Source organism: Lissotriton helveticus, chromosome 4_1, assembly GCF_964261635.1.
Source record: "Lissotriton helveticus chromosome 4_1, aLisHel1.1, whole genome shotgun sequence".
Lineage (NCBI taxonomy): Eukaryota > Metazoa > Chordata > Amphibia > Caudata > Salamandridae > Lissotriton > Lissotriton helveticus.
The window spans coordinates 310180171-310203050 of NC_136063.1; the positions used below are offsets into that span (position 1 = coordinate 310180171).

General features: G+C 46.9%; 1 protein-coding gene across 1 annotated transcript in view; it reads left to right on the forward strand.

Annotated features, from left to right (window-relative positions):
- MRPL13 (mitochondrial ribosomal protein L13) overlaps positions 1-22880 on the forward strand; it is a 116450-nt gene that overhangs the window by 64670 nt on the left and 28900 nt on the right. Inside the window, exon 5 of the mRNA XM_078686834.1 lies at positions 19675-19761. Within this exon, the coding sequence (XP_078542960.1) occupies positions 19675-19761 (87 nt within the window). The remainder of the gene's footprint in view (positions 1-19674; positions 19762-22880) is intronic.

The following is a 22880-nucleotide window of genomic DNA, read 5'->3' on the forward strand; positions in this document are numbered from 1 at the left end:
TGCTAGCTCTCCCCACTGGCTCTGAAGGTTAGAGACTGATAAATCTATCAGGAAACCCTCACTGACAAATTTCAGAATCCGCTGTGGATCACACCCCCCTTAGTGGTACACTAAGATGAATATGTCCAGATGATAGGAAGAGTCATAGCACTGAAGTCCTATTCTTTTAACCATAAATTCTGTAGAGTTGGAAGAGACCAAGGTGGAAGACAGACACACAGGGTGCGATGGCAGCAGCGGCCCTGTGGAATATGTGCAGTGGGCAGGGGTCCGTTGGGGCTCCTAAGTGGGTTTTCTTCATGGTTGCGGTGATGTGTTCTATGGTGGTGGGATTCCAGGTCATGATGGATGGCTTATCAGCGGCGAGGGGGGGAGGTATCCGGCGTCTGTTCGTTGAAGTTGTCGTAGAGAACCTTGATCTTCAGATGGAAGTAGGAGCTGAGCTTGTGGCAGAGTTCTTGGGAATGTGTGATGTTCGTGGCTTCGCTGGGTGGTTTTGCGAACTGCTGTATGAAGTTGAATAGTTCCTTGGCGTTGGTTGCGTTTGTCTTGACTTTGTCTCTTATGAAGGTTCATTTAGTGTCTCTTATGCGCTGGTGGTATTCCTTCAGGGCGCTCCAGTGATTATTCCGAGCTTCCGTGGTTTTCTGGTTTTGCGAGGTTTTCTCTAGGCATCAGCCGGAGCGTCTGGCTTCTTGTAGTTCTGCGGTGAACCAGGCGGCCTTCATGGGGCGTTGTTTGGAGGGGTGGCGGAGGGGTGCGAGTTTGTCGGCACAGCTGGAGATCCAGCGGTGTAGTTGCCTGGCTGTGGAGTTGGTGTTGGTCAAGGCGCAGGGGGCAGTTTGGAGGAGGGTTGTGTTGAGGAGTTCCTCAGAGACCTTGCTCCAGTTCCTTTGTGGCGAGCACGGGGAGGCTTGGGTGCAGTGGTGGTGTTGAAGGTGAAGTGGACGCATTAGTGGTCCGTCCAGAGGGGCTGGGTGGTATGGCTGAAGCAGATGTTGGTCCCACCTGTGAAGGTTGGTTTGAAGGTGTGTCTAGCCTTGTGCGTGGGCGTGTTGACCAGCTGCTTCAGTCCGAGGTTCTCGAGGAGAGTGGTGGAGTCGGGGTTGTTGCGGTTGTCGAGGTGGAAATTCAGGTCCCCGAGTAGGATGTAGTCCGTGGAGGTGATGGCGTGGGGTGCAGCAAGTTCGGCGATGGTAGTTGCGGACTGGGTGCGAGGTCCCAGTGGTCTGTAGATGAGGGTGCCACGTAGCGTGGTCCTTGGGCTGGTCTGGATCTGGAAGTGGAGGTGTTCTGTGTTGGAGCGGGGGTCACTCGTGTTGGATGTGGAAAGACGGAGGGGGGGTCTTATGTGCGATGGCGAGTCCTCCTCCTGGGCGGTGGGGCCAGTCCTTTCTCTGCCGTCGGGGATGGCAATGACGATGTCGGGCCGGAGGTGGGGTTGGTCCAGGTTTCTGTGAAGAAGGGGCCGTCTGGCGAGAGGGTGTCTAGCAAGTTCCAGATCTCTACGGAGTGTCGAGCGCACATGCACGGTGCAGTGGCGGAACTCCCCATATCCTTTATGCAGACCTGTGCTTTAATCCAATCTTCAGTGGGCCATGAGACTTCTCTGGAACTGGTCCCTAATTCTTTGGACCGCGCACTGCTGACCAGGTTAAGATTAGGATCTGATGTCAATTATGTTTTCTATTAGGGCAATATGATAACACCAGCATCTCTAACTGTCCTTGTGATGAAGTATCACCAGATAACATTCTAAGTCTTTTCTCTTTTTCTGTAACTTTTACAAGGTTTTGTGCCACAATTTCTTGATGCCCATTGTTAAACGGTTGCACTTTAAGAGATGCAGGCTGGTAAACTACCCCAAAGTTTGTTTTAGAGTGGGCTTGTCTTGAAATGTGCAGTCAGACTTTGTAACAGTTTCTTATTTTGATTCTGTAGGCCTGGGCAATTCCCATTAGAGCATTCCCCGTTTTTGGAGCCTTATTCCCTGTTTTTTTTTTTTATCCTTCTTGTATGTTAGTATTAATTGCTTGGTTTTTATATTCACTGATATCAACTGTTTTAGCTGTGCTTTTAATGTTACCCTCTCAATAAAGTCAGTCACTTCATTTCTCGAGAATCCATCTACCAAAAAGGTTCAAGAGAACATCAGTTGTAGATAAGACATAAAACCAATGTGGCAAATAAGTACTTCTCTTTTTTGAATATTCACCTAGCAAAGAAGCACTTCTTATGTAAAAAAATGAAAAAGTTCTCCTGTAAAGTGAATATTTGCTGCTAAAATATATTCCTACTCTCTAAAACAGCACAATGTGATAGCAATTGTTAAATAAAAAAAGTATAACTGTTACCATAAAATCTTTCTTGAGACTTATAGTTCATATTGCTATCAGCAACACCTAACTTTCACAAAATGGCAGATTACGCCTTTGTAGCGATCTTGTGAATTTCCAAAGGATCAAAAACTGACGCATAGATTGCTGAAAACTGTGATATAGCATTAGTGGCTCTTAGTCAGGTCAGGGAGGGGGGTCATTCTATGGAAAATATGTTATATAGGGGCTGAGCTGCAGACCTCGCAATGGAAAGACATTGGTTTTATTCTCAGCTCATTAATGGGTGCTCCTTGCGAAATACTTGCGGGTCAATCTGAGATTTTGGCGTGCAGGGTATTCTATCACGAATGTGAGCGTACCCTGTCCGCCAAACCGATGGTCGGCTCGGCCTATGTAGGGTCAGGGGGACAGTCAACTTTACAACAGAGCCCCATTTTGCACCCTCGATGTAAAGCTTCGTCTGAGAGCCCGACAGAGTTTGTGCCATCTGAGGAAGGGCATAACTCCCCCTGCACTATTTAGGGCGGATATTTTGATGTCCTTTTTTCTGTCATGTTCAACCTAGCGGCGAGGGACAGAAAAAAAAGTCATATATGACCCTCACACCCAGAGGATTCATAAAAAGGGAGAGAAGATCGGGGGAGAGAAAGCAAGACTTTGGAATACTGAAGTAAAAATATGGGGAAATGAGAAAATAAATAGAAAGTGAAGCAGAAGAGAGCATAGAGTGAGAAAGGTGAAGTGGGATACCGTGAGAAGTGGCACAAAGCTGCGTTGCCTCACAAGGTAACCAATGTGTATTGGTAAAGGATCCTTTCGACAACCTCCTTTTAGGTGTTGGAGATGGCTGAAGTATAAAGGCAGCCATACTGCCAATAACTGATGATAACCTGTGCATCCTGAATTCCACTGTATTGCGGATGCCTCCTCAGCCTGTTAGATCTTTCTCCTTCATTTGACAATATGGGAGTGGACAGAACTGTCATCAGCTGGATTTCCTCTCACTTGGAGGATGAACACCATCAAATAAAAGTAAACAACGCACTCTTCAAAACAAGATGCTCCCCATGGACCCATTCTATCCGCACACTCTTCAGTCTTTGCATTGAGCCCCTTGGTGATCAGTCACCCTCCTCTTTTATCACTTACCCTCTGATGCTATTCAGTTGCATGTGATGCCGTCTCTAAACTGATTTCAAGGTATCCATTCCCGGTTGACTTCCACCACCTGTATAAACCCTCCAAAAATAGGATCTCTCGTGATATCCCCTGTGTTCTCCATTCCGGCCACGCTGGTCTTAACTCTCTTACATTGAGTGCAGGCCATCACTCGTTAACTAACTCCCAGGCTGTCACCGTGGACAGAAAACCCACTCTTCAAGCTCACGTTACATACAAGCCAGAAGCACCCTTCACCAGCTCGGACTGCCACGTGGCAACACATACTATACCCCGGAATCCGAATTCAAAGCAGTAGTGCAATTCTTACTACTCTTAAGGCTTGGCTGCATTATCTCCTTACTTTGTGGTGGTCCGAAGTTTCACCTGGCGCCCCTAAATGTGCCTTCAGATGCCACAGCTAGGCTGGTCGCAAGAACAAATGTCCGAACATGTTTCTCTTGTGTTTTTCACACTTCACTGGCTACCTGTTGAAATGAATAACATATACAGGGTGGCCTGTATTGTACACAAAGCTCTACACTACACAAGATATCCTACAGAATATAACGTTTTTTTTCTTCTGTATAACTTCGGTCGAATATGGTTCAGATAGCCGTGTATGCTTTGAAATGGACACTAGAGGGCAGCGTAACCTAAGCTGATTTTGAGTACTTTGTTCGTGTTTCTCCCTTTATTGATGGGCATTGTTGCTTTCTCTCGTTGTCTGACTGTTAGAAGGTTTGATATTTAAAAAAACTGCCAACTTATACCAAAGTAGATCGTTTTTATGTCGATGTAAATATCACCGCGTAGTTTTACACATTTGGGCACGTCGCGAGCATTTGTAAATCTCCTCTGTATCACGAAACAACGTGCACACATAGGAAGTAATCCTATGTCCATAAAGCTATGTTATAAAGTAAACGTTCCACCACATCGCAACCCTCAGGATTTAAAAAGCACCCTGAAGCTAAGGTAGTGATTATGGCGCTGCCAATACTCCTACTTTCCACCAAAATTCTGCGAGTTCATAACATGTTACAGCTATCGGCAATTCGTCCACATGCACAAGAGGACAGCGGGGATACAACTAGGCGAGACATGCAACACAAAGATGACTAAGAGTAGAAAGAGTGAAACAAACATCCCACGGCTGGTGTTTTGGCACCTTGAATGCAGTGACACTTACCTCTTCCCTGATCGTTCACTGTAGTCAAATGGGACACAATTGCTAATTCTAGGTGATAGAGCACACGTTTGCGGGTGACCCACGGCAGCTGCCTCGTTGTTTCCTGCACCAGAATTGCTCGCCCTGTCTGATGGATAGATTGAGACATTTACATTATTGTTTTCTGCCCATCACTCACCTACCAACTACCAGCAAACTCATTGAAAACACAGTCTATGTTCAACTCCAAGATCACATCTGTGCAACCATCTCCTGCACGGCTACAGTCTGACTATGGATCAAATGCAGCATGGAGGCCTCTACCTTACACATCGTAGACATGCCCTCTTGACCGCATATGAAGATGACCCCTGCCTCCTGATATTGGTGGACCTCTCAGCTACCTTTGACAGTGTTGATCCTCCCACCCTCAAACTCACACTGAAACCTCAAGTGGGATTCACCTACAGTGTTCTTCACGGACTGTCTTCCAATGTACCCCTCCAACACCAGCTTGTTCACATGGGCAACTTCAGGTCCCAAAGATTCCCATCACCTGCACAGTCCCGCAGGGTCCCAGACTGGTTCCTGTCATCTTCAACCTTAACACTAAGCTGATTGGTGCTCTAATCACAGACCAAAACATACCAAAAGGCAGATGATGCACAACTCCACTCTAAAGTCTCATTTTCTTTAGTCATCCAACACTTCAAACAGCGCCTGCATATCGTCCAAACTTGTGTGTGTGTGCCTGCCTGAACATCATCCTAACCAGTATGGGATTCCTGGCATTTGCCTAGAACAAAAAAAACAAACAGCACAAGCCTGACTCAATGCCAAGTCACTTGGATTCACCCTGGACACCAACTTCACAAGGAAAATATTGCCAGAAAAACTTTTTTAAATGGTCTATTACCAGCTCTCTCTTTGCAAGAGAGTCAAACTGTTTCTTCCAGGAAGCGTCTTCAGAATTGATGTTCAAGTGCTCATACTCTTGCATCTGGAAGGTGGTAATGCTTTACTTCATCATCTCCCAGATTCCAAACTGGCTCAAGAGTAGGATACTGCACACCCCTTTTAAGGGCATCCTGCTCACCGCAGTAGGTCTCATCCAGGGCCTGAAACAACATGATCACATTACCCCCCATCCTGATGGAACTCCATTGGCTCACCTTCACAGCCCACACCACCTTTGAAACAAGCTGCATCGTTTATAAATCCATCATGACCAGAACTCCCTCTTATCTTGCAGACAAGCTCACCATCTGTTGGTTATCACGATACTCGCTGCATGACACCATCAGACTGCAAATTAAGAAGTGGAAAAAGGAAAATGTAGGAAAGCAGACCTTTTCCATCTATGCATGCAGGATCTGTAACAACATGCGTGTATCCATGATGACCCACAGCATTGACTAATATTCTTGCATGTAGAACATTGCTTCTTTTTGTGCAATCTCTCACCGGACCCACCCACCGTCAAGCAAAAGTTTCTACAACTGAGAGTAATTTTCCTGGCCATCATTAGTGTGCTACACCAAGAGAGATCAGCATTGGCAAACTTAGTATAGCACCAATTTTTTTGGGGGGTTGGATATTTTTGAAAACATATTCCATAGCCATGAACATTTCAAAAGAATTAAAAAATGAAGATGTATTGGCGGTGTGCATAAGTTACCAAAAAACAAGCAAACAATGACCCATCACAAGCATAAATAAAAACATAAAATGAAAGTTGAGAGTGGCCGACCAGCCCTAGCACTGAAGTGGACTACGGCATAGGTGGATGTGCACATGCGCAAGAGCATTGCTCCATGCTGCAGGCTCTGGTGGGTGGAGACAAAGGGGCCTATTACGATGGCGGTCAGAAAGCCTTCGACCATTGGTCGGAGGCTTTCCGACCGCCATCATGGTTTCCTTGACGGCCTGTCTAAAGCATGCTTGGTGACCCCCAGCACGGCCCCCTTGAGTGTGCGGCCTCCGGTTGTGGGCCAAGGGGGCACCTATGCTGTCCCCCTGTTGATCCCTGCACCCCGTGGCAGGCACCTTTAGGTGTCTGCCACAGGGATGAACCACACCTCCCATTTCCCTAAGGGAACATTTATTCTGGCCGGTTTACTGCCGTAATGCATGCTCCCTTAGGGAAATGTAGGAATGTGACCGAACAGTGTTCAGTCGCATCCTAATTAGGCAGTCGGGACTGCCGACCCTGTGTCGGCTGGTACCAGGACCGAGTCGGTGTCAGGCGGAAGCAATTCCGCCCGACATCAAAATCGCCCCCAAAATGTGAATAACACTTTAACAGACCTGTGAACGAGGAACACTAACCAACCCCAAAAACTTTGCGCCCTTTGGATGAATGCCACAGAACTTTGCAAACCTTTTGCTTGTCCTACCTTGGTGGATGATGCAAAGGTTCATAGTGATTCGTCAAGGGTACGCAAAGAAAAAAGGCGGGGTCCCAAAACGCTTTTTTCTCCCAATGCATTTTACATAGACTTTTGTATTAGACAAAGCGCCAAAACATAGTCTGATTTCCAGGAAATGTGGCAGGATTAAACATTGTGTGCTGATGGTCCTTTTTGTAGTAGTAAGTAGGGTAAGCATTTTGAAAGTTATAAGACCTTTTAACTTGGTGATATCTGTGGCCACAGTAGTTTCTCGAAATATTGCGGAAGTACCGCAGTACATACCTATGACTAGGCATTATGTGATTGACTAATGGCTGCCTTTACAAAAGTTAAAGGCACCCATGATGTTTTAACCACACTTTTCCTGTGTTCTTGGTTAGAGCCTTAGATATATGTATTAGGTTTTATATATACGCTACCTATTAACATTTTTTTTACGTGGTAATAGGTAGAGCAAATTATTTATAAGTTTCTATATATTTTTTAAAAGTTTACAGAGTATGGTGGCACAATCTAGGAAGTACTTTGGTACGATCTATGAAGTACTGTGATAGTTATTTTTTTTTTATTTTATATATAAAAAATAGTAAACGGTACCACATTATAGTACACAAATATAGTGTACAACAGTGGATTTTCAATTTTGTAAATATTTAATTCTTTACAAACAAGTGACGTACCGCAGTAATACTTACAAATTATCTTGCCACTTGAAATATATTTTTTATTACATTTGTTAAAAAATTATAAATGCACTGTACCACACTATATTTCACTAATATAGTGTACTACAGGGTATTTTTAATTTTTTCTATGTATTTTTTTTATTTTTCCTGTCACTACTGTTGTACCTTGTAGGTACTAGCGTGGTTCTCCTTAGTGTTTTTAAAAAAAATTGAAAAATGTAAATAAATTTCACTACCTATTACCACTTTTAAGAAGTGGTAATAGGTAGGGAACAACAATAAAACCTACTGCTTACCTATATCTGAGGTCCTACCGAGAATGCAGCCAAAGTGTGCTGAAAACTACATGACTGCCTTTTATACGTTTTGTAAAGCCAGCCATTAGCCAATCATTTACTGCCTTGTCATAGGGATGTACCACGGTGTACTGTGGCACAATACATAACAAAATGTTTTTAGACTTACACCTTAAACACTACTTGAACAATTTACACCTACTACACAAAGTTTACCATTTACACCCATAATCTATATTCCTGCCACATTACATCTGCGCTGTGTGCCATTACACTGTACCTCACTCTACCACATGCTACTTCACTGAACTCTATGCTATTCCACTCTATACCAATCCACTCTACGCTATTCTAGTTAGGGCACCCCAGTTTACACCCCTCTTCTGCATGCCAGTCAATTCTACTCAACTCCACTCTATCCCTGTACGTCACTCAAATCCACGCCATTGTACACCACTACACTCTATGCCACTCCACTGTACTCCGCTCTGCTCCACTCCAATTTACAGCACTCCGCACTACACTATTGCATTGTACGCCATTCCATTCGGCGCTATTCCACTCAATGCTATTCTACTCTACATCACCCCACTGTATGCCACACTAATATACACCACTCCACTCTACTCAACTCCACTGTAAGCCACTCCATTCTACGATATTTCATTCTATGCTATTCCACACTACCCCACTCCACTCGATATTTCTCTATGGTCCACTCTACGCCACTGCAATTTATACCACTCCTCTCAATGCTATTTCACTCTAGGCTATTCTGCTTTGCGGCACTCCACTGTATGCTGCTCGACTATACACCTCTTCACTCTATGCCACTCCACACACTGCCATTACACTCCACACTTCGCCACTCCACTCTACACCACTATACTCTACGCCATTCCACTCTGCACCACTGTATTCTACCCCACTCCACTCTATTCTACTTTATGCTACTCTCCTGTACCCAAGTCCGCTCTACCCAACTTCACTCTATGCCACTCTGCTCAATGCTATTCCACTGTACCCCACTGTACTCCACTCAACGCCAGTCTATGCTATTGTAGTCTACGTCACTCCACTTTACGCCACTCTTATGTATGCTACTTCATTTTATACCATTCCACTTCACACGCTCCTCTCTACGCCACTCCTCTCTATGCTATTCCACTCTAAGCCACTCCACTTTACAGCACTCCACTGTATGCTATTCACTATACGTCACTTCACTCTATGCAGGGGCGGCTCCTCTGTTAAGGCGGAGAAGCATCTCCCCACTAATTATAATTCCCCCAGATGAAAAATAAAACGGTAATAGAAATTATTACCCATTTTATTTTTCAGTGACTCCGAAAACCCTCGAGCCGAGTCTCTGTATGGGGTGGGCTGCTGCTGACTGGCAGCAGCCGAGAGGAGTGATGGGCTGGACATTTTAAAGTGTGCATGTCGCTTTGGCTGGCTGTCTTACAATGGCCAGCCAGACGTGCACTTTAAAGCTCCTAATCCAGCTGTCTTCGACAGCTGGGTTCAGACTGAGCAATGGCCTCCAGTGCCCTCTGGAGCGCTGAGTGAGCCTGCTCCATCCAATCCTGTCTCTGCTCTTGTGAATAACAGCATGAGAGCAATGCCTAGGTTGGTTGGAGGAGTTGGCAGGACCAGATGAGATAAGAACACCGGGATGGAGCGAGGACGTGCAGCAAGGTAAGTGAGCTTTATTTCATTTTGTTTTTAAATGTATTTTATGTGTATTATGCCCTAACTCGCTGACCTGCATTTTACATTGTTGTTTTAAAGTTAAACATTTTAACTTTCAAATGATAACCTAATGCATGTTGGCATGATTTTTAGGTCTCGCCTGTCGATGCGCATGCGCATCGAGCAAGGCGAGAGTATAGGCACTTATCCGCTCTTTATCCACACTGCAAGGAATCGTGGCGATTCCTTGCAGTGCACGAGAAATTTAAGCTCAATGCGCATGCGCATTGAGCTTAAATGCGCGTGCACATGCCCCCAGCCGCCTACTCTCTCTCTCAGCCTTCCCACAACTCCGCCCCCTCACTACTTGATTGCACGGCCGCTAGGCCGTGCCTCCCCTACTCTCCTCCCCCCTCCTCCTCCTACTCTCCTCCCCTGCCTGCCTGCCTGTCGTGTCGCACCTCTCCGCCCCCTCCCCTGCCCGCCGTGTTACGGTGAAAGGCTTGTTATGCCCAGGCGCCTCTTTTACTGTTCCACCAGTCTGGACTGGGAGCGGGGATAAAAAGCGGCAGGCCCCGCAGTTCCTTATCTTACGAAAAGCGGGCTGGCAACTTCGATACCCCGCTCTCATTACCCTATCTGTCGCCATTTATTTCAAAGGGCACCATTGCGCATAAACATTGCGGGCATGTCATGAAACCATTACGACACACTTGTGAACTGGCTGGGACGCAGCAGCATTTCCCACCAAGCGTTTATCCAAAACCAGTTCATAGCGTGCATGATCTTGACTGCTGATCTCCGTCTATATGGAAGTCACGCTGTGGTTTTCACGTGATCAATGAGTATTGTGAAATAATCTTCAAACTGTATGTCTAATTCCCACAAGTCTTGATCAGTGAAGTCTACCTCGGGTGATCATTATTCACTGTGGTGTTTGTCACTGAAAGCGCCTCTGCTGTATACTGAACGGTTTAAATCGAGCTTCTCAGCAAGATTTCCTCTCCCTTCCTACATTAATGGAACCAGCATGCTTCACATTGCATCAACGCATCTTGAGGCAGCGTTTAAAAGATGGCATGTTGACTCTGCATCGGCCGCTAGGCCGTGCCTCCCCTACTCTCCTCCCCCCTCCTCCTCCTACTCTCCTCCCCTGCCTGCCTGCCTGTCGTGTCGCACCTCTCCCCTCTCCGCCCCCTCCCCTGCCCGCCGTGTTACGGTGAAAGGCTTGTTATGCCCAGGCGCCTCTTTTACTGTTCCACCAGTCTGGACTGGGAGCGGGGATAAAAAGCGGCAGGCCCCGCAGTTCCTTATCTTACGAAAAGCGGGCTGGCAACTTCGATACCCCGCTCTCATTACCCTATCTGTCGCCATTTATTTCAAAGGGCACCATTGCGCATAAACATTGCGGGCATGTCATGAAACCATTACGACACACTTGTGAACTGGCTGGGACGCAGCAGCATTTCCCACCAAGCGTTTATCCAAAACCAGTTCATAGCGTGCATGATCTTGACTGCTGATCTCCGTCTATATGGAAGTCACGCTGTGGTTTTCACGTGATCAATGAGTATTGTGAAATAATCTTCAAACTGTATGTCTAATTCCCACAAGTCTTGATCAGTGAAGTCTACCTCGGGTGATCATTATTCACTGTGGTGTTTGTCACTGAAAGCGCCTCTGCTGTATACTGAACGGTTTAAATCGAGCTTCTCATCAAGATTTCCTCTCCCTTCCTACATTACACCACGCCACGCAACGCCACTCATCCACGCAACGCCACTCATCCACGCAACGCCACTCACCCACGCAACGCCACTCACCAACGCAACGCCACTCACCCACGCAACGCCACTCACCCATGCAACGCCACTCACCCACGCAACGCCACTCACCCACGCAACGCCACTCACCCACGCAACGCCACTCACCCACGCAACGCCACTCACCCACGCAACGCCACTCACCCACGCAACGCCACTCATCCACGCAACACCACTCATCCACGCAACGCCACTCATCCACGCAACGCCACTCATCCACGCAACGCCACTCATCCACGCAACGCCACTCATCCACGCAACGCCACTCACCCACGCAACGCCACTCACCCACGCAACGCCACTCACCCACCGCCACTCACTCAATGCCACTCACCCACGCAACGCCACTCACCCACGCAACGCCACTTACCCACGCAACGCCACTCATCCACGCAACGCCACTCATCCACGCAACGCCACTCATCCACGCAACGCCACTCATCCACGCAACGCCACTCATCCACGCAACGCCACTCATCCACGCAACGCCACTCATCCACGCAACGCCACTCATCCACGCAACGCCACTCATCCACGCAACGCCACTCATCCACGCAACGCCACTCACCCACGCAACGCCACTCACCCACGCAACGCCACTCACCCACGCAACGCCACTCACCCACGCAACGCCACTCACCCACGCAAAGCCACTCACCCACGCAACGCCACTCACCCACGCAACGCCACTCACCCACGCAACGCCACTCACCCACGCAACGCCAAGTAACCAAAAACATTTCCATGACAAAAAGGAGTCTCTGGCCCTTAATCCACCCACCATATGCAAGCGTTTTCATCAGCATAGCGCCTGATTTGATCTCGCATGACAAGACTGCACGAATGACTGCTGACATCAAATAATTGTTTGCAGGTTTTTGTGATTGCGTGTGTATTTATACATGTATACACACACACACAAAATGTAAACACGTGTAAATACACATTACGTCCATAAGAATAATATATTGCCGTCACAGACATATGATATTCAATATCATATAATGTATTGGAGAACTGCATGCATGCTACTGTACCGGCATGTATGTGTGAACAAACACGTGAAAGTTCAAAGAAAAGTCTACATGCCAAGTTATGTACAATTTACAGCATTTGTATCTACTAGTGATTTTTAGTTAAAGCTTTTACAAATGTTTATTGCTTTTTTGATTTGTAATTCTTTAGCATTGGCTACAAAAAATAAAAATGCAAAAGATTTACAACAAAAAACCCATAAACAATTCTAAATGCACTAACTCTAATGCTGCGAGACCTATTGCATTTCCAATGCTTGTTAGTTTTTGCGCCCATTTGCCCACCCCCCTCCATAGCTGACAGCTGCCACTAACTCTATGCCACTCTATACCACTCCATGCCATTTTGCTCTACGCCACTCCAGTGTACACCACTCCACTCTGACACTCCACTGTACGATACTATCTTGTATGACACTGTACTCTATAACACTTAACTCTTCGCTCGACGAAGGTACGCTTTATGAATTAAGATACTTTTTTACCCCAAGTACTGCCATGATTGTCTCCTTTGCTGTTTTCTTTGCTGTGTGCTAGATTGTTAAAAAAACTGTGTCCACGGATTTCTTTTCATGATTGTCAAGCGTTGTTTCGTGATCTCGCCCAATTATCTGGTGACACGAGGACATGTTCACGTGCGCACGTGATTTGGTGGGATGTGTGCCTCCTTTCTTGAGCTGCTGTGCTGTTTGCATGAGTGAATAGCTAATGTGCACAGCACACAATAGAACCTTCGCTTCCAGTGATATCTGATGGGACGTTCTGCCCTGCACAGCAGCACAGAGACTGCTAATCATGTGTCCGTGGGCAGCTGCATCTCAGGGAAGAGACACTCAGTCTGTGGCGGGGGGGGGGGGGGGGTGGGGGTGGGGAGAGAATCTGCTGCCTACGGCATACATTCCTCAGGAGACTCGCCTGAGAGAGGCCAGTGTCAGCTCGTTAAGACGTCCAATTCCTTGTCCTCTGCATAAGGGAGACAGATTAGAAAGGAGGGGCGCCGGTGGGGTGGGGGGTGAACGCGCTTCATGGAGCACTTAAATAGTAGTCTTTATTTGTCATTTCACAGTCTCTTTGCAAATATTCTGATGGGATTGTTTATTCAAATGTAGTCTTTTTTTAAATGATTGAGGGGTGTTTGTTCAGCGTATTGACTGTCTATTTTCGAAGTTCAGTTCAGGTATATTGTTCTCCAATTTGACAACTTGAAACGGTTTACTTCATAGTTTTACACTCCTAAAGGGATCACGATGGACGTTTAGAGTTTAGAAAAAATACTTGCTGAGCCCGCAGGGTGTGAGCCTACACACTGGTCTTTGACACAAGGCCACTCATGCACTTCCAGAGTGCACTTCGCACAGCCCTTGCCCATGGACAACAGGCTCTGGTCACAGGGCATTACCTATGGCCGCACTGTGCACCTACTCTGCTCGGCAGCAGAGCCCGCCGGGTGTGAGCCTACACACTGGTCTTTGACACAAGGCCACTCATGCACTTCCAGAGTGCACTTCGCACAGCCCTTGCCCATGGACAGCAGGCTCTGGTCGCAGGGCATTACCTATGGCCGCACTGTGCGCCTACTCTGATCGGCAGCAGAGCCCGCCGGGTGTGAGCCTACACACTGGTCTTTGACACAAGGCCACTCATGCACTTCCAGAGTGCACTTCGCACAGCCCTTGCCCATGGACAGTAGGCTCTGGTCACAGGGCATTACCTATGGCCGCACTGCACCTACTCCGCTCGGCAGCAGAGCCCGCCGGGTGTAAACCTACACACTGGTCTTTGACACAAGGCCACTCATGCACATCCAGAGTGCACTTCGCACAGCCCTTGCCCATGGACAACAGGCTCTGGTCACAGGGCATTACCTATGGCCGCACTGTGCACCTACTCTGCTCGGCAGCAGAGCCCGCCGGGTGTGAGCCTACACACTGGTCTTTGACACAAGGCCACTCATGCACTTCCAGAGTGCACTTCGCACAGCCCTTGCCCATGGACAACAGGCTCTGGTCACAGGGCATTACCTATGGCCGCACTGCACCTACTCCGCTCAGCAGCAAAGCCAGCAGGTGTGAGCCTACACACTGGTCTTTGACACAAAGCCACTCATGCACTTCCAGAGTGCACTTCGCACAGCCCTTGCCCATGGACAACAGGCTCTGGTCACAGGGCATTACCTATGGCCGCACTGTGCACCTACTCCGCTCGGTAGCAGAGCCCGCAGGGTGTGAGCCTACACACTGGTCTTTGACACAAGGCCACTCATGCACTTCCAGAGTGCACTTCGCACAGCCCTTGCCCATGGACAACAGGCTCTGGTCACAGGGCATTACCTATGGCCGCACTGCACCTACTCCGCTCAGCAGCAAAGCCAGCAGGTGTGAGCCTACACACTGGTCTTTGACACAAAGCCACTCATGCACTTCCAGAGTGCACTTCGCACAGCCCTTGCCCATGGACAGTAGGCTCTGGTCACAGGGCATTACCTATGGCCGCACTGCACCTACTCCGCTCAGCAGCAAAGCCAGCAGGTGTGAGCCTACACACTGGTCTTTGACACAAAGCCACTCATGCACTTCCAGAGTGCACTTCGCACAGCCCTTGCCCATGGACAACAGGCTCTGGTCACAGGGCATTACCTATGGCCGCACTGTGCACCTACTCCGCCCAGTACCAGAGCCCTCCGGGTGTAAACATACACACTTGTCTTTGATGCTAGGCCACTCCATGCACTTCTAGAGTTTGCTTGCACACAGCCCTTGCTCACGGGCAGCAGTCTCTGAGAGTCTGGCATGACGCGCCCAGTCTTCTTGGCTGCAGTGTGTACTACTCACTACCTTCGGTTGAGTACACCAATACTTTGATGCAGACCTGCACCTGTTCCATGTGGCTCCAATCTGCATGCTGTAAGGCTGGACGCAGCAGGCTCAGGTCTCTGGGCAGGGCCTACTGCCATGCCCTGCACTCCCTTCCTGTGGTCGCAGACTTTTTCAGTCTTGCCCAGTTACCTTCAGAACAGGCTGTGGCCTTTGGCCATGATCTGCCTCTGGTCTGTGTATCCCCGCAGCCTACCTCACGCAGTGGGCAGCAGGCTTTGGTTGCATGGTGTCATGCAGCCTCGCACTGTGCCCACTCCTCTTGGGTGCAGAGCCTGCAACACAACAGTCTCTGGAAACAAACACAAACCGCAGCCCATTTTAACTTTAAATGCTATCTTTTTTTGTATAGCTCTTTCCTTATTCGACCTAACTGTACTGCACACCAGCCATGAATTAGGCACACTATTATATTTGCACTCTAGCACATCTAGTTTCTTTCCCTAAGAACAAGCACAACAAACATCACAAAGGGAAAGAAATCCATGACCGGTTGACCTTTCCGCACCTGGCTTGGAGCAAGCCGGGATCCTCCATTGCATGTACAGTGTCAACAGTTATCAGGATGTGACTACGCTTGGAACAAATGTCTCTTTGTTGAACTTGACTTGCCAGTTGGCCCTGGCCAGGTGTGAGGGTCATCAGTATTGTTTTAAATTACTGTGTTTTTGATATTTTATTACCATTAAATAAATGTTCCTGAATGGATTGAAAAAGCAAGCTAGAGCTCTACTATTCACCTCTTTTCTGCTTCTGATAAAGTGTCGATTTTGTATCACACGCGTCTTTGAAACGTCACATAAGCAAACCACAAAGTTAGAAAAGCCCAGATGTAAATGAGAAAACCTTGGCAGCTATAATTCCCCGTTATGTTTCTGACCCTTACTTTGTTATTCAGTATCATTCTATTTCATCTTTTACTTTGATCATGCTTTGCTGCAGCGTGCGCTTGTTCTGTGGCTGAGTGTGCCGCTTCGACTTTATCATCAGTCCAGCACTGCGCAAGTTAAGAGATGAGTGCTGTGATACTCCGCGTTTGCCCCACCCTTACCCAATCTTTCCAGCCTGGGCGGGTGGCAGCTGCCCTTCGGCAGGAATCCCACTTCTTTTTTCTTCTGACCAGACTGGTTGTCCAACCTTGGTTTGACAAGACTGGCTTGGTTGTGATGCACATGTTGGTCCTCCTGGGTTTAAGAAGAGAACTCTTCAGATGTCGACCAAGTAGAGCCTTCTTTCTTGACTTAGAAGTTTGATTTTGTTCTCTAGCCTCCTTTTCACTGCTGAGTGATGCACCCCAACCCATCTCTTATTTCCTACTGATTCTCCCTGTTCTGACACAGTGGGCAGGCATGACGAAAACTCGCCCTGTCTATCATCATGAAGCTGTTTATGATGGGTGCTTTCAGCAAACCGTGTCCTGAGACCTTCTGTTTTGTCGGACTGTTCAGCCTCTCGCATTAGTGGATGACGGCAAAGACCAATATAGTCCTTCTGTCCTGACATAACCTGCTGTGTAAAGGTTTCACTGTTGTTTGAAGCTCAATATTTGTCTTCCTTGAATAATGCAGATACAACCAGGACGCTCTATGGGCTCTTTATTTTATTTTCCCCGGATGCATATTCTATTGAATGCGGCACAAGTAATGCAGTTAGCTTATGCTGGCCCATCAGGTGCTGGGTGAGTGGCTTTCTGTCAGAATGTAGGAAGTCAGAAGTTTAAAAAAAAACAACCAACAAAGATTCGCAGTGCCGACGCAATGGATGGATACATGAATGGTTATGTACACCTCCGTGGGTTTCACACTTTCAAGTTACCTTTGTGGCAAGCGGCCCACGACACCCAGCTAATCCTCTCCGTCACCGACTAACCCGACAGCACCAACCCCGCAGCCTGCCGCGTCAGGTGTGTCCTGATGTCTCAAGATAGTGGTGTGGGAGATCACCAGCAGATCTGAGACTGAAATAATGTGTGTTCCAGCCACGCACCCTGCATACAGCTTGGTTACAAACAATTCAACCAGGATCACATCACCAGTGCGGACATGGTGAACATACAAAAGATACTTAATTAACGGTTCACATTTTCAGTTTACCTGGGTTGCGGGCAATTCCAACACGTGGAAGATGTAATCTGAGGGTACTGCCTGGCACCCTGCCTTACAGCGCAAAATCTATGGGGGCAAACCAAACTGAACTTCACCGCTGTCACCACCAGAACGCTGATCAGAGCCTAGCAGTAGTGCATGCCTCACCAGTGGCAACTGTGTGTACACCGACAAGCGCCAAGGGCCATGACTAAGGGGGCCGAAGTCTGATTGGCTGATTACAGTCTGCAGTCCAGTCTTGTGCTCTCCAGACTTGCACTGAATTCACTGTGCCGCAGTGCGCCAGCAGCTATTTACTCCGCTCTAACTGCTAGTGCTTCCTCTCCAAACAGGACCAGTAAGCCTGAAAAAGTTCTCGGATTGAAAAGAAACTACCTCGCCTTAGCAAGCAGGCGAGTTGGATTTTTGTGGCATGTCTAAGATGTACCGTAATCCCTTGCTTGGGGTTGAGCTTAACCCCACTCGGTACCCCCAAGATTTTTTGATTTTTAACTCTAATCAAATATAAGACCCACTTGGTCCCAGCTGTCTCGCACTCTTCTGGCAGCAGCAGGATTCCATCAAGGGCATCACAGGTGCCTCAGCACCGTCTTACCCCAGAATCTGCTGCACCTCAGCACTCACACAGAACTGACTACAAAGAAAGAAGCAAAGAGCCTGCAACAGGCACCTATTTGTTGACCAACCCAATGCTGCAGCGCCATACACACCGAATACACCGACACACTAAAAGGGTGCTAGCATTACTACCCATTGCCAGCACTAGAATCGTTTGTCAAAAAATCTTCAAAATGACTGAAAATGCTGCTGATTTTTTCATCCTGGTCATTTGCGCTTTTAGGTAACTCCTCTTCCTCGCTTCTCAAGGCCTCCCGTTCTAGTGTGAGCTTTTACCCTTTATTAAGTAAAGAGTTTAGGAAAAAACACAAAGTTAAATGCTAACAACCCATCTTTTACTTTCTGTGTGCCGACCAGGCAGGGTAGTGTTCGTTGAGCGGAAGGTTATCAGGTTTTCTGAATTTCATGTTGTAAGTAAGGAACAGAAGGGTTGGTCGAGCAGTGCGCAGACGCAGTGGACGGGGTCCATTGTACACATGCGAGGACCGCCTGTCTGGGCCCGATACCAAGCAGCGTAGAAAAGGTTTAGTCCCTCTCAGCCCTGCTTGTCGGCCTCCCAGGCAAAATAAATCATAATGAGCAGTATTTATCTCAGCTGTATATTTAAAATGGTTTCAGGGCGCTGAAGATTGAAGCTGTAATGAGCTTGACTGTCTTCTCGCAGAAGTTATTAGCTTTCTTTCCTTGTTTGAGGTGTGTGATGCGCGTGCAGTCAGAGACGTTTTAAGGCATGGGCAATGAGCCTCTGGCCCAGGGCCCAGCCTTTCAGGGAACCCCCTGATAGAGCTCTGTTCTGTAGAGATTATTGCCCTGATGACCTTTAATAATTCTTAAACAGATTGTTTTAAATACCGTTTTCCTTCAAGTTATTTTTATTGTGATGGATGTGTGAGTCTATTAGACATTTTTCAGAGAAATGTTGTGTTTGTTTCATGCTACATCCATTAAAAAAAAGTTTCTTTTAGGTCCAAACAAGCCCTCGCATATGAGAAATGGGAGGCTGTCACAAAGACTATTTGCTGCAATATTAGTGAGCTGCCTGCAGTTATGTTACAATATTGAAAACGCACATCACTATCCCTGAATATTAGATGCAAACATATTTAGAATTTGGACAAGTGTGCCTGTAAGTGGCCTGGCCAAAGACGCATGAAAGAGCTGTATTTGGATCATAAATTTAAAACTGTTCCCAACAGGGGCCCACAAAATCCTTAAGATGTCCTTCACGCACACTCCGTGCATGCACGCGCAACTGTTTTCTGAAAATGCCCTAAATCAATGTTAGTCCTTTCAGGCAGCAACGACTCTCCTCATAGGCTGTTGTAATGCCTACCTCATTAGAAGAAAGGGCGTAAACGTCAGAGGTGACGTTTTCCGTTCTCAGTGAAGGTTCAGTGTGCCCGTTCTAGTTTCCTGGTAATGTGTGTTCCCTTTTTCATACACTGTGTACTTCTTTTTCCGTTTATAGATCGTAAAGTTGGCAATCTACGGTATGCTCCCGAAGACGCTCCTCCGAAGGACCATGATGCAAAGACTACACCTCTTCCCCGATGACGTAGGCACCTCAAATCATTCCGAAGAGTGTTAAGTGATGGTCATGTTGTATATAATAAGCGTGTCATTTTTGTCATAGTGTAGCTGTCTCCTGTGTGTTTTGGTGTCAAGCAGTGAAGTGGCGTGAGGTGGAGATGGGAAAGTGAGGGAAATCTACTTCAGAAGGAGGTTATTGCAGCGCTGACCGGCCTGTCACTGACAATTAAACAATGTTCCTTAAGGATCCATTCACGTGTTCAATCCAATATTCAACTTTGCCACAAAAGTGAACAAATTATTAACGAATCAGGGTAATTTAAAAAAAAGATATGAAATATCACTTTTTATATTGTCAATTAAACACAATAGTCATACAAAAAATCCCTTAAAAACATGCTAATACATTCATATTTCTTCTCATTTTTCATGTACGGCAACAAAAACACCACTATATCAGTTAAAACACTAATAGCAGCGTTGCAACATCCTTTTGTTAAATGCTTTGTATAGTTTGTACATCACTGAAACCATACATTAACAATAATTGAGCATTTGCATAAATAATTTGGATCATAGAATCATTCAATATACAACAAACAGGATGTTAATGTGTCGACGTTCCGGTCTCTCAACGGCCACAAGGGTCCACTAGACCATCTTCAGGACGATATGTTGCACCATGAATCTCTCCAAAATGAATGAACTACCTCATGAATAAATCGGACTGCCATCATTGGGCCACAGTTTCATCAAAATATATCTGAATTTGGCAGAGATAGCGGTACGCGGCAGGTATCAATCACCACATGGCTCGACAAACAGTCCGAGTCACTGCGCAAGGCACATACAACCCACAGACCCCCACCCCCACCCCCACCAACCCTCCCTCCTCCCCCAGCATAGCAGTATGTTTACATTAGTGACACGAGAAACGACATGCCAGAAGAAATAGGTTGACCGGATTGTGACAGCCGAACACCAGGGCCTTCTACAAACAGAGAAGTAGGACTACAGTTTGCATCCACCAGGGGTACAGTATGATGTCACTGGCAGCGCTCACCAGCATAGAAAAGAGACTGGGAAGCGCTAGGAGCTCAACAGTGCATTTACTGTACACAGTGTCATCTGTTTTAACTAACCTACGCCACACTGGTGGCTGCTGACTAATTCTGCACTAAAACACACAAAACCTTGCCTCCCTCTGTGTTCAGCTGACCTTCTCTAATATCCGGGACATGTACTGGAATTAATGAACATTGCTGAGACTAATGGTGAAAACAGGGACAATCCTGGTGAATGTGGGACACATGGTCACCCTAAGAAGCAGTCCCTCTGCTCCATGTTCCTGTGCCACACTTATCCCTGAATGAAACACTTATGAACGCTTTGGCACTACACAACCCGCTAAACGGCAGTAGTGACATCATAGCAGGATGCCAGTCTCTGATCTGCAGAGTTAACAGGTGTCTGAAGACTCCCCTAGCGCTGTCCATAAAGAGGCCTGCAGGGCACTCTGAACGATGCTGAGCACTAAATACACTGGACTGTGAACAGATAAGTAGCTTACCTAGTGGAACAGTGTCACCCCGGGGAAGACCGTGCAAGAAGGGGAACAGCAATGTGATAGCGAGACATATCCAAACCATGGCTTCAGAACATGACCCTGCATCTTAAGACAGCCCAGCCTCCCACTTGTAACAAATCCACCATTATTCAGAGCGAACAACCGGCAGCATCAGAGCCCGTGTCAGCAGGATAATTAGAATAGGAATAGGACTTCTGCACACAAAAAACTGCCTGTCTGAGCTTACATCAGAGCTGTGACGGGCCAAAAAAAGTGAACAATGAAGGTACATCCCACAGTGGAGGGCAAGCGAATGCTGCTTACAGAGCATTGCAAGACCCAGACTTACATAAAATGAATGACATCACTGCAAAGTACATGAACTGCTTTTACAGCCTGATTTGCATTAACTGCATTAAAGAGATGCATAAAGTATCAACCAGCCTGCTTTTCTCCACCCTGTCCTCGTACTGCTGTCTCTACACCCATGCAGCTTTAGCACTATGGTCTAGATAGAACACCACAGTGACAGCCCTCCCTGTCCATGCATTGGGGAAGTGCTGCAGCATCATCTGCAAATGATCACCTGCAGTCCCAAAGCAGATTCTATTAAAAACAAAGTTCCTCTGCTGGAATCCTCCCCTCTAACCTCCAAAGGGTGGAGACACAGCTTATAGTGCTCTGTTAGAAAACCTGCAGCTGTGCTACAGTGTTATGCCTAGAAACATTAGGAGATGTTGCTGACCAGGCTCAAGAGAAACAATACATTATGTTGTTCGACCTTGTATGAAATGTTCAGACTAAATACCATGAAAAGTCACTGAGTAACAAATAAAATGCATAGCGTGCTGAAATAATATCATGTCCCAAAAACAAATGTATTGTGTGTCTGCACAAAGCGTAGGCAGTCTAAAGCTGCTAACAAGTGTAACAATGGGAGACCCAAAGTAGGCCCAGAAGGGGAAATACGGCATTCTCAGGGATCAAAGGAAGAGGTCTACAAAATGACCAAAAGACAATGGGCCTTTCAAAACAGAAAATGCGATGCACTTTATTGATGGTGCCCATGTGTACTAATGGGGCACCAAGCAAGACAATAGCTGAAATGTGGACCCCCACCCATGCTGGAATCGCTCAATAGCCTTACTTCCTCTCTACAGGATGAGCTTCACGCTCTGATTCATTATTTTCACCATTTATAGGGAGATTCCTGTATATCTTCCTCTCATGGTAGCGACAGGAGACATTCTGCAGAATTTCCGTTCACCGATTCTAATTACCCCAGCACGACCTTGTCACTTTTAGTTACCAGATCACCTGCATTTCAGAGCATGTTTTTTGAACTTTACCATTAAGAATGTATTATGTCCCAGTAAGAATGTACAGTTCTCTGTCCCGATCTGCCATTAGCAAACCTGGAGCCCTTGTGCCTGAGATAATAGACTTCACATGCATTTGCCCTCTCGAAAGTCAGCATCAGTGTTGGATGATAAACGTAAGAATTTGTTGCTCTAGATATTTGTAAAGCCTCCTCATCCTGTGTTTGTATGCTGATTAAACAAAGGAAATGCTTCATG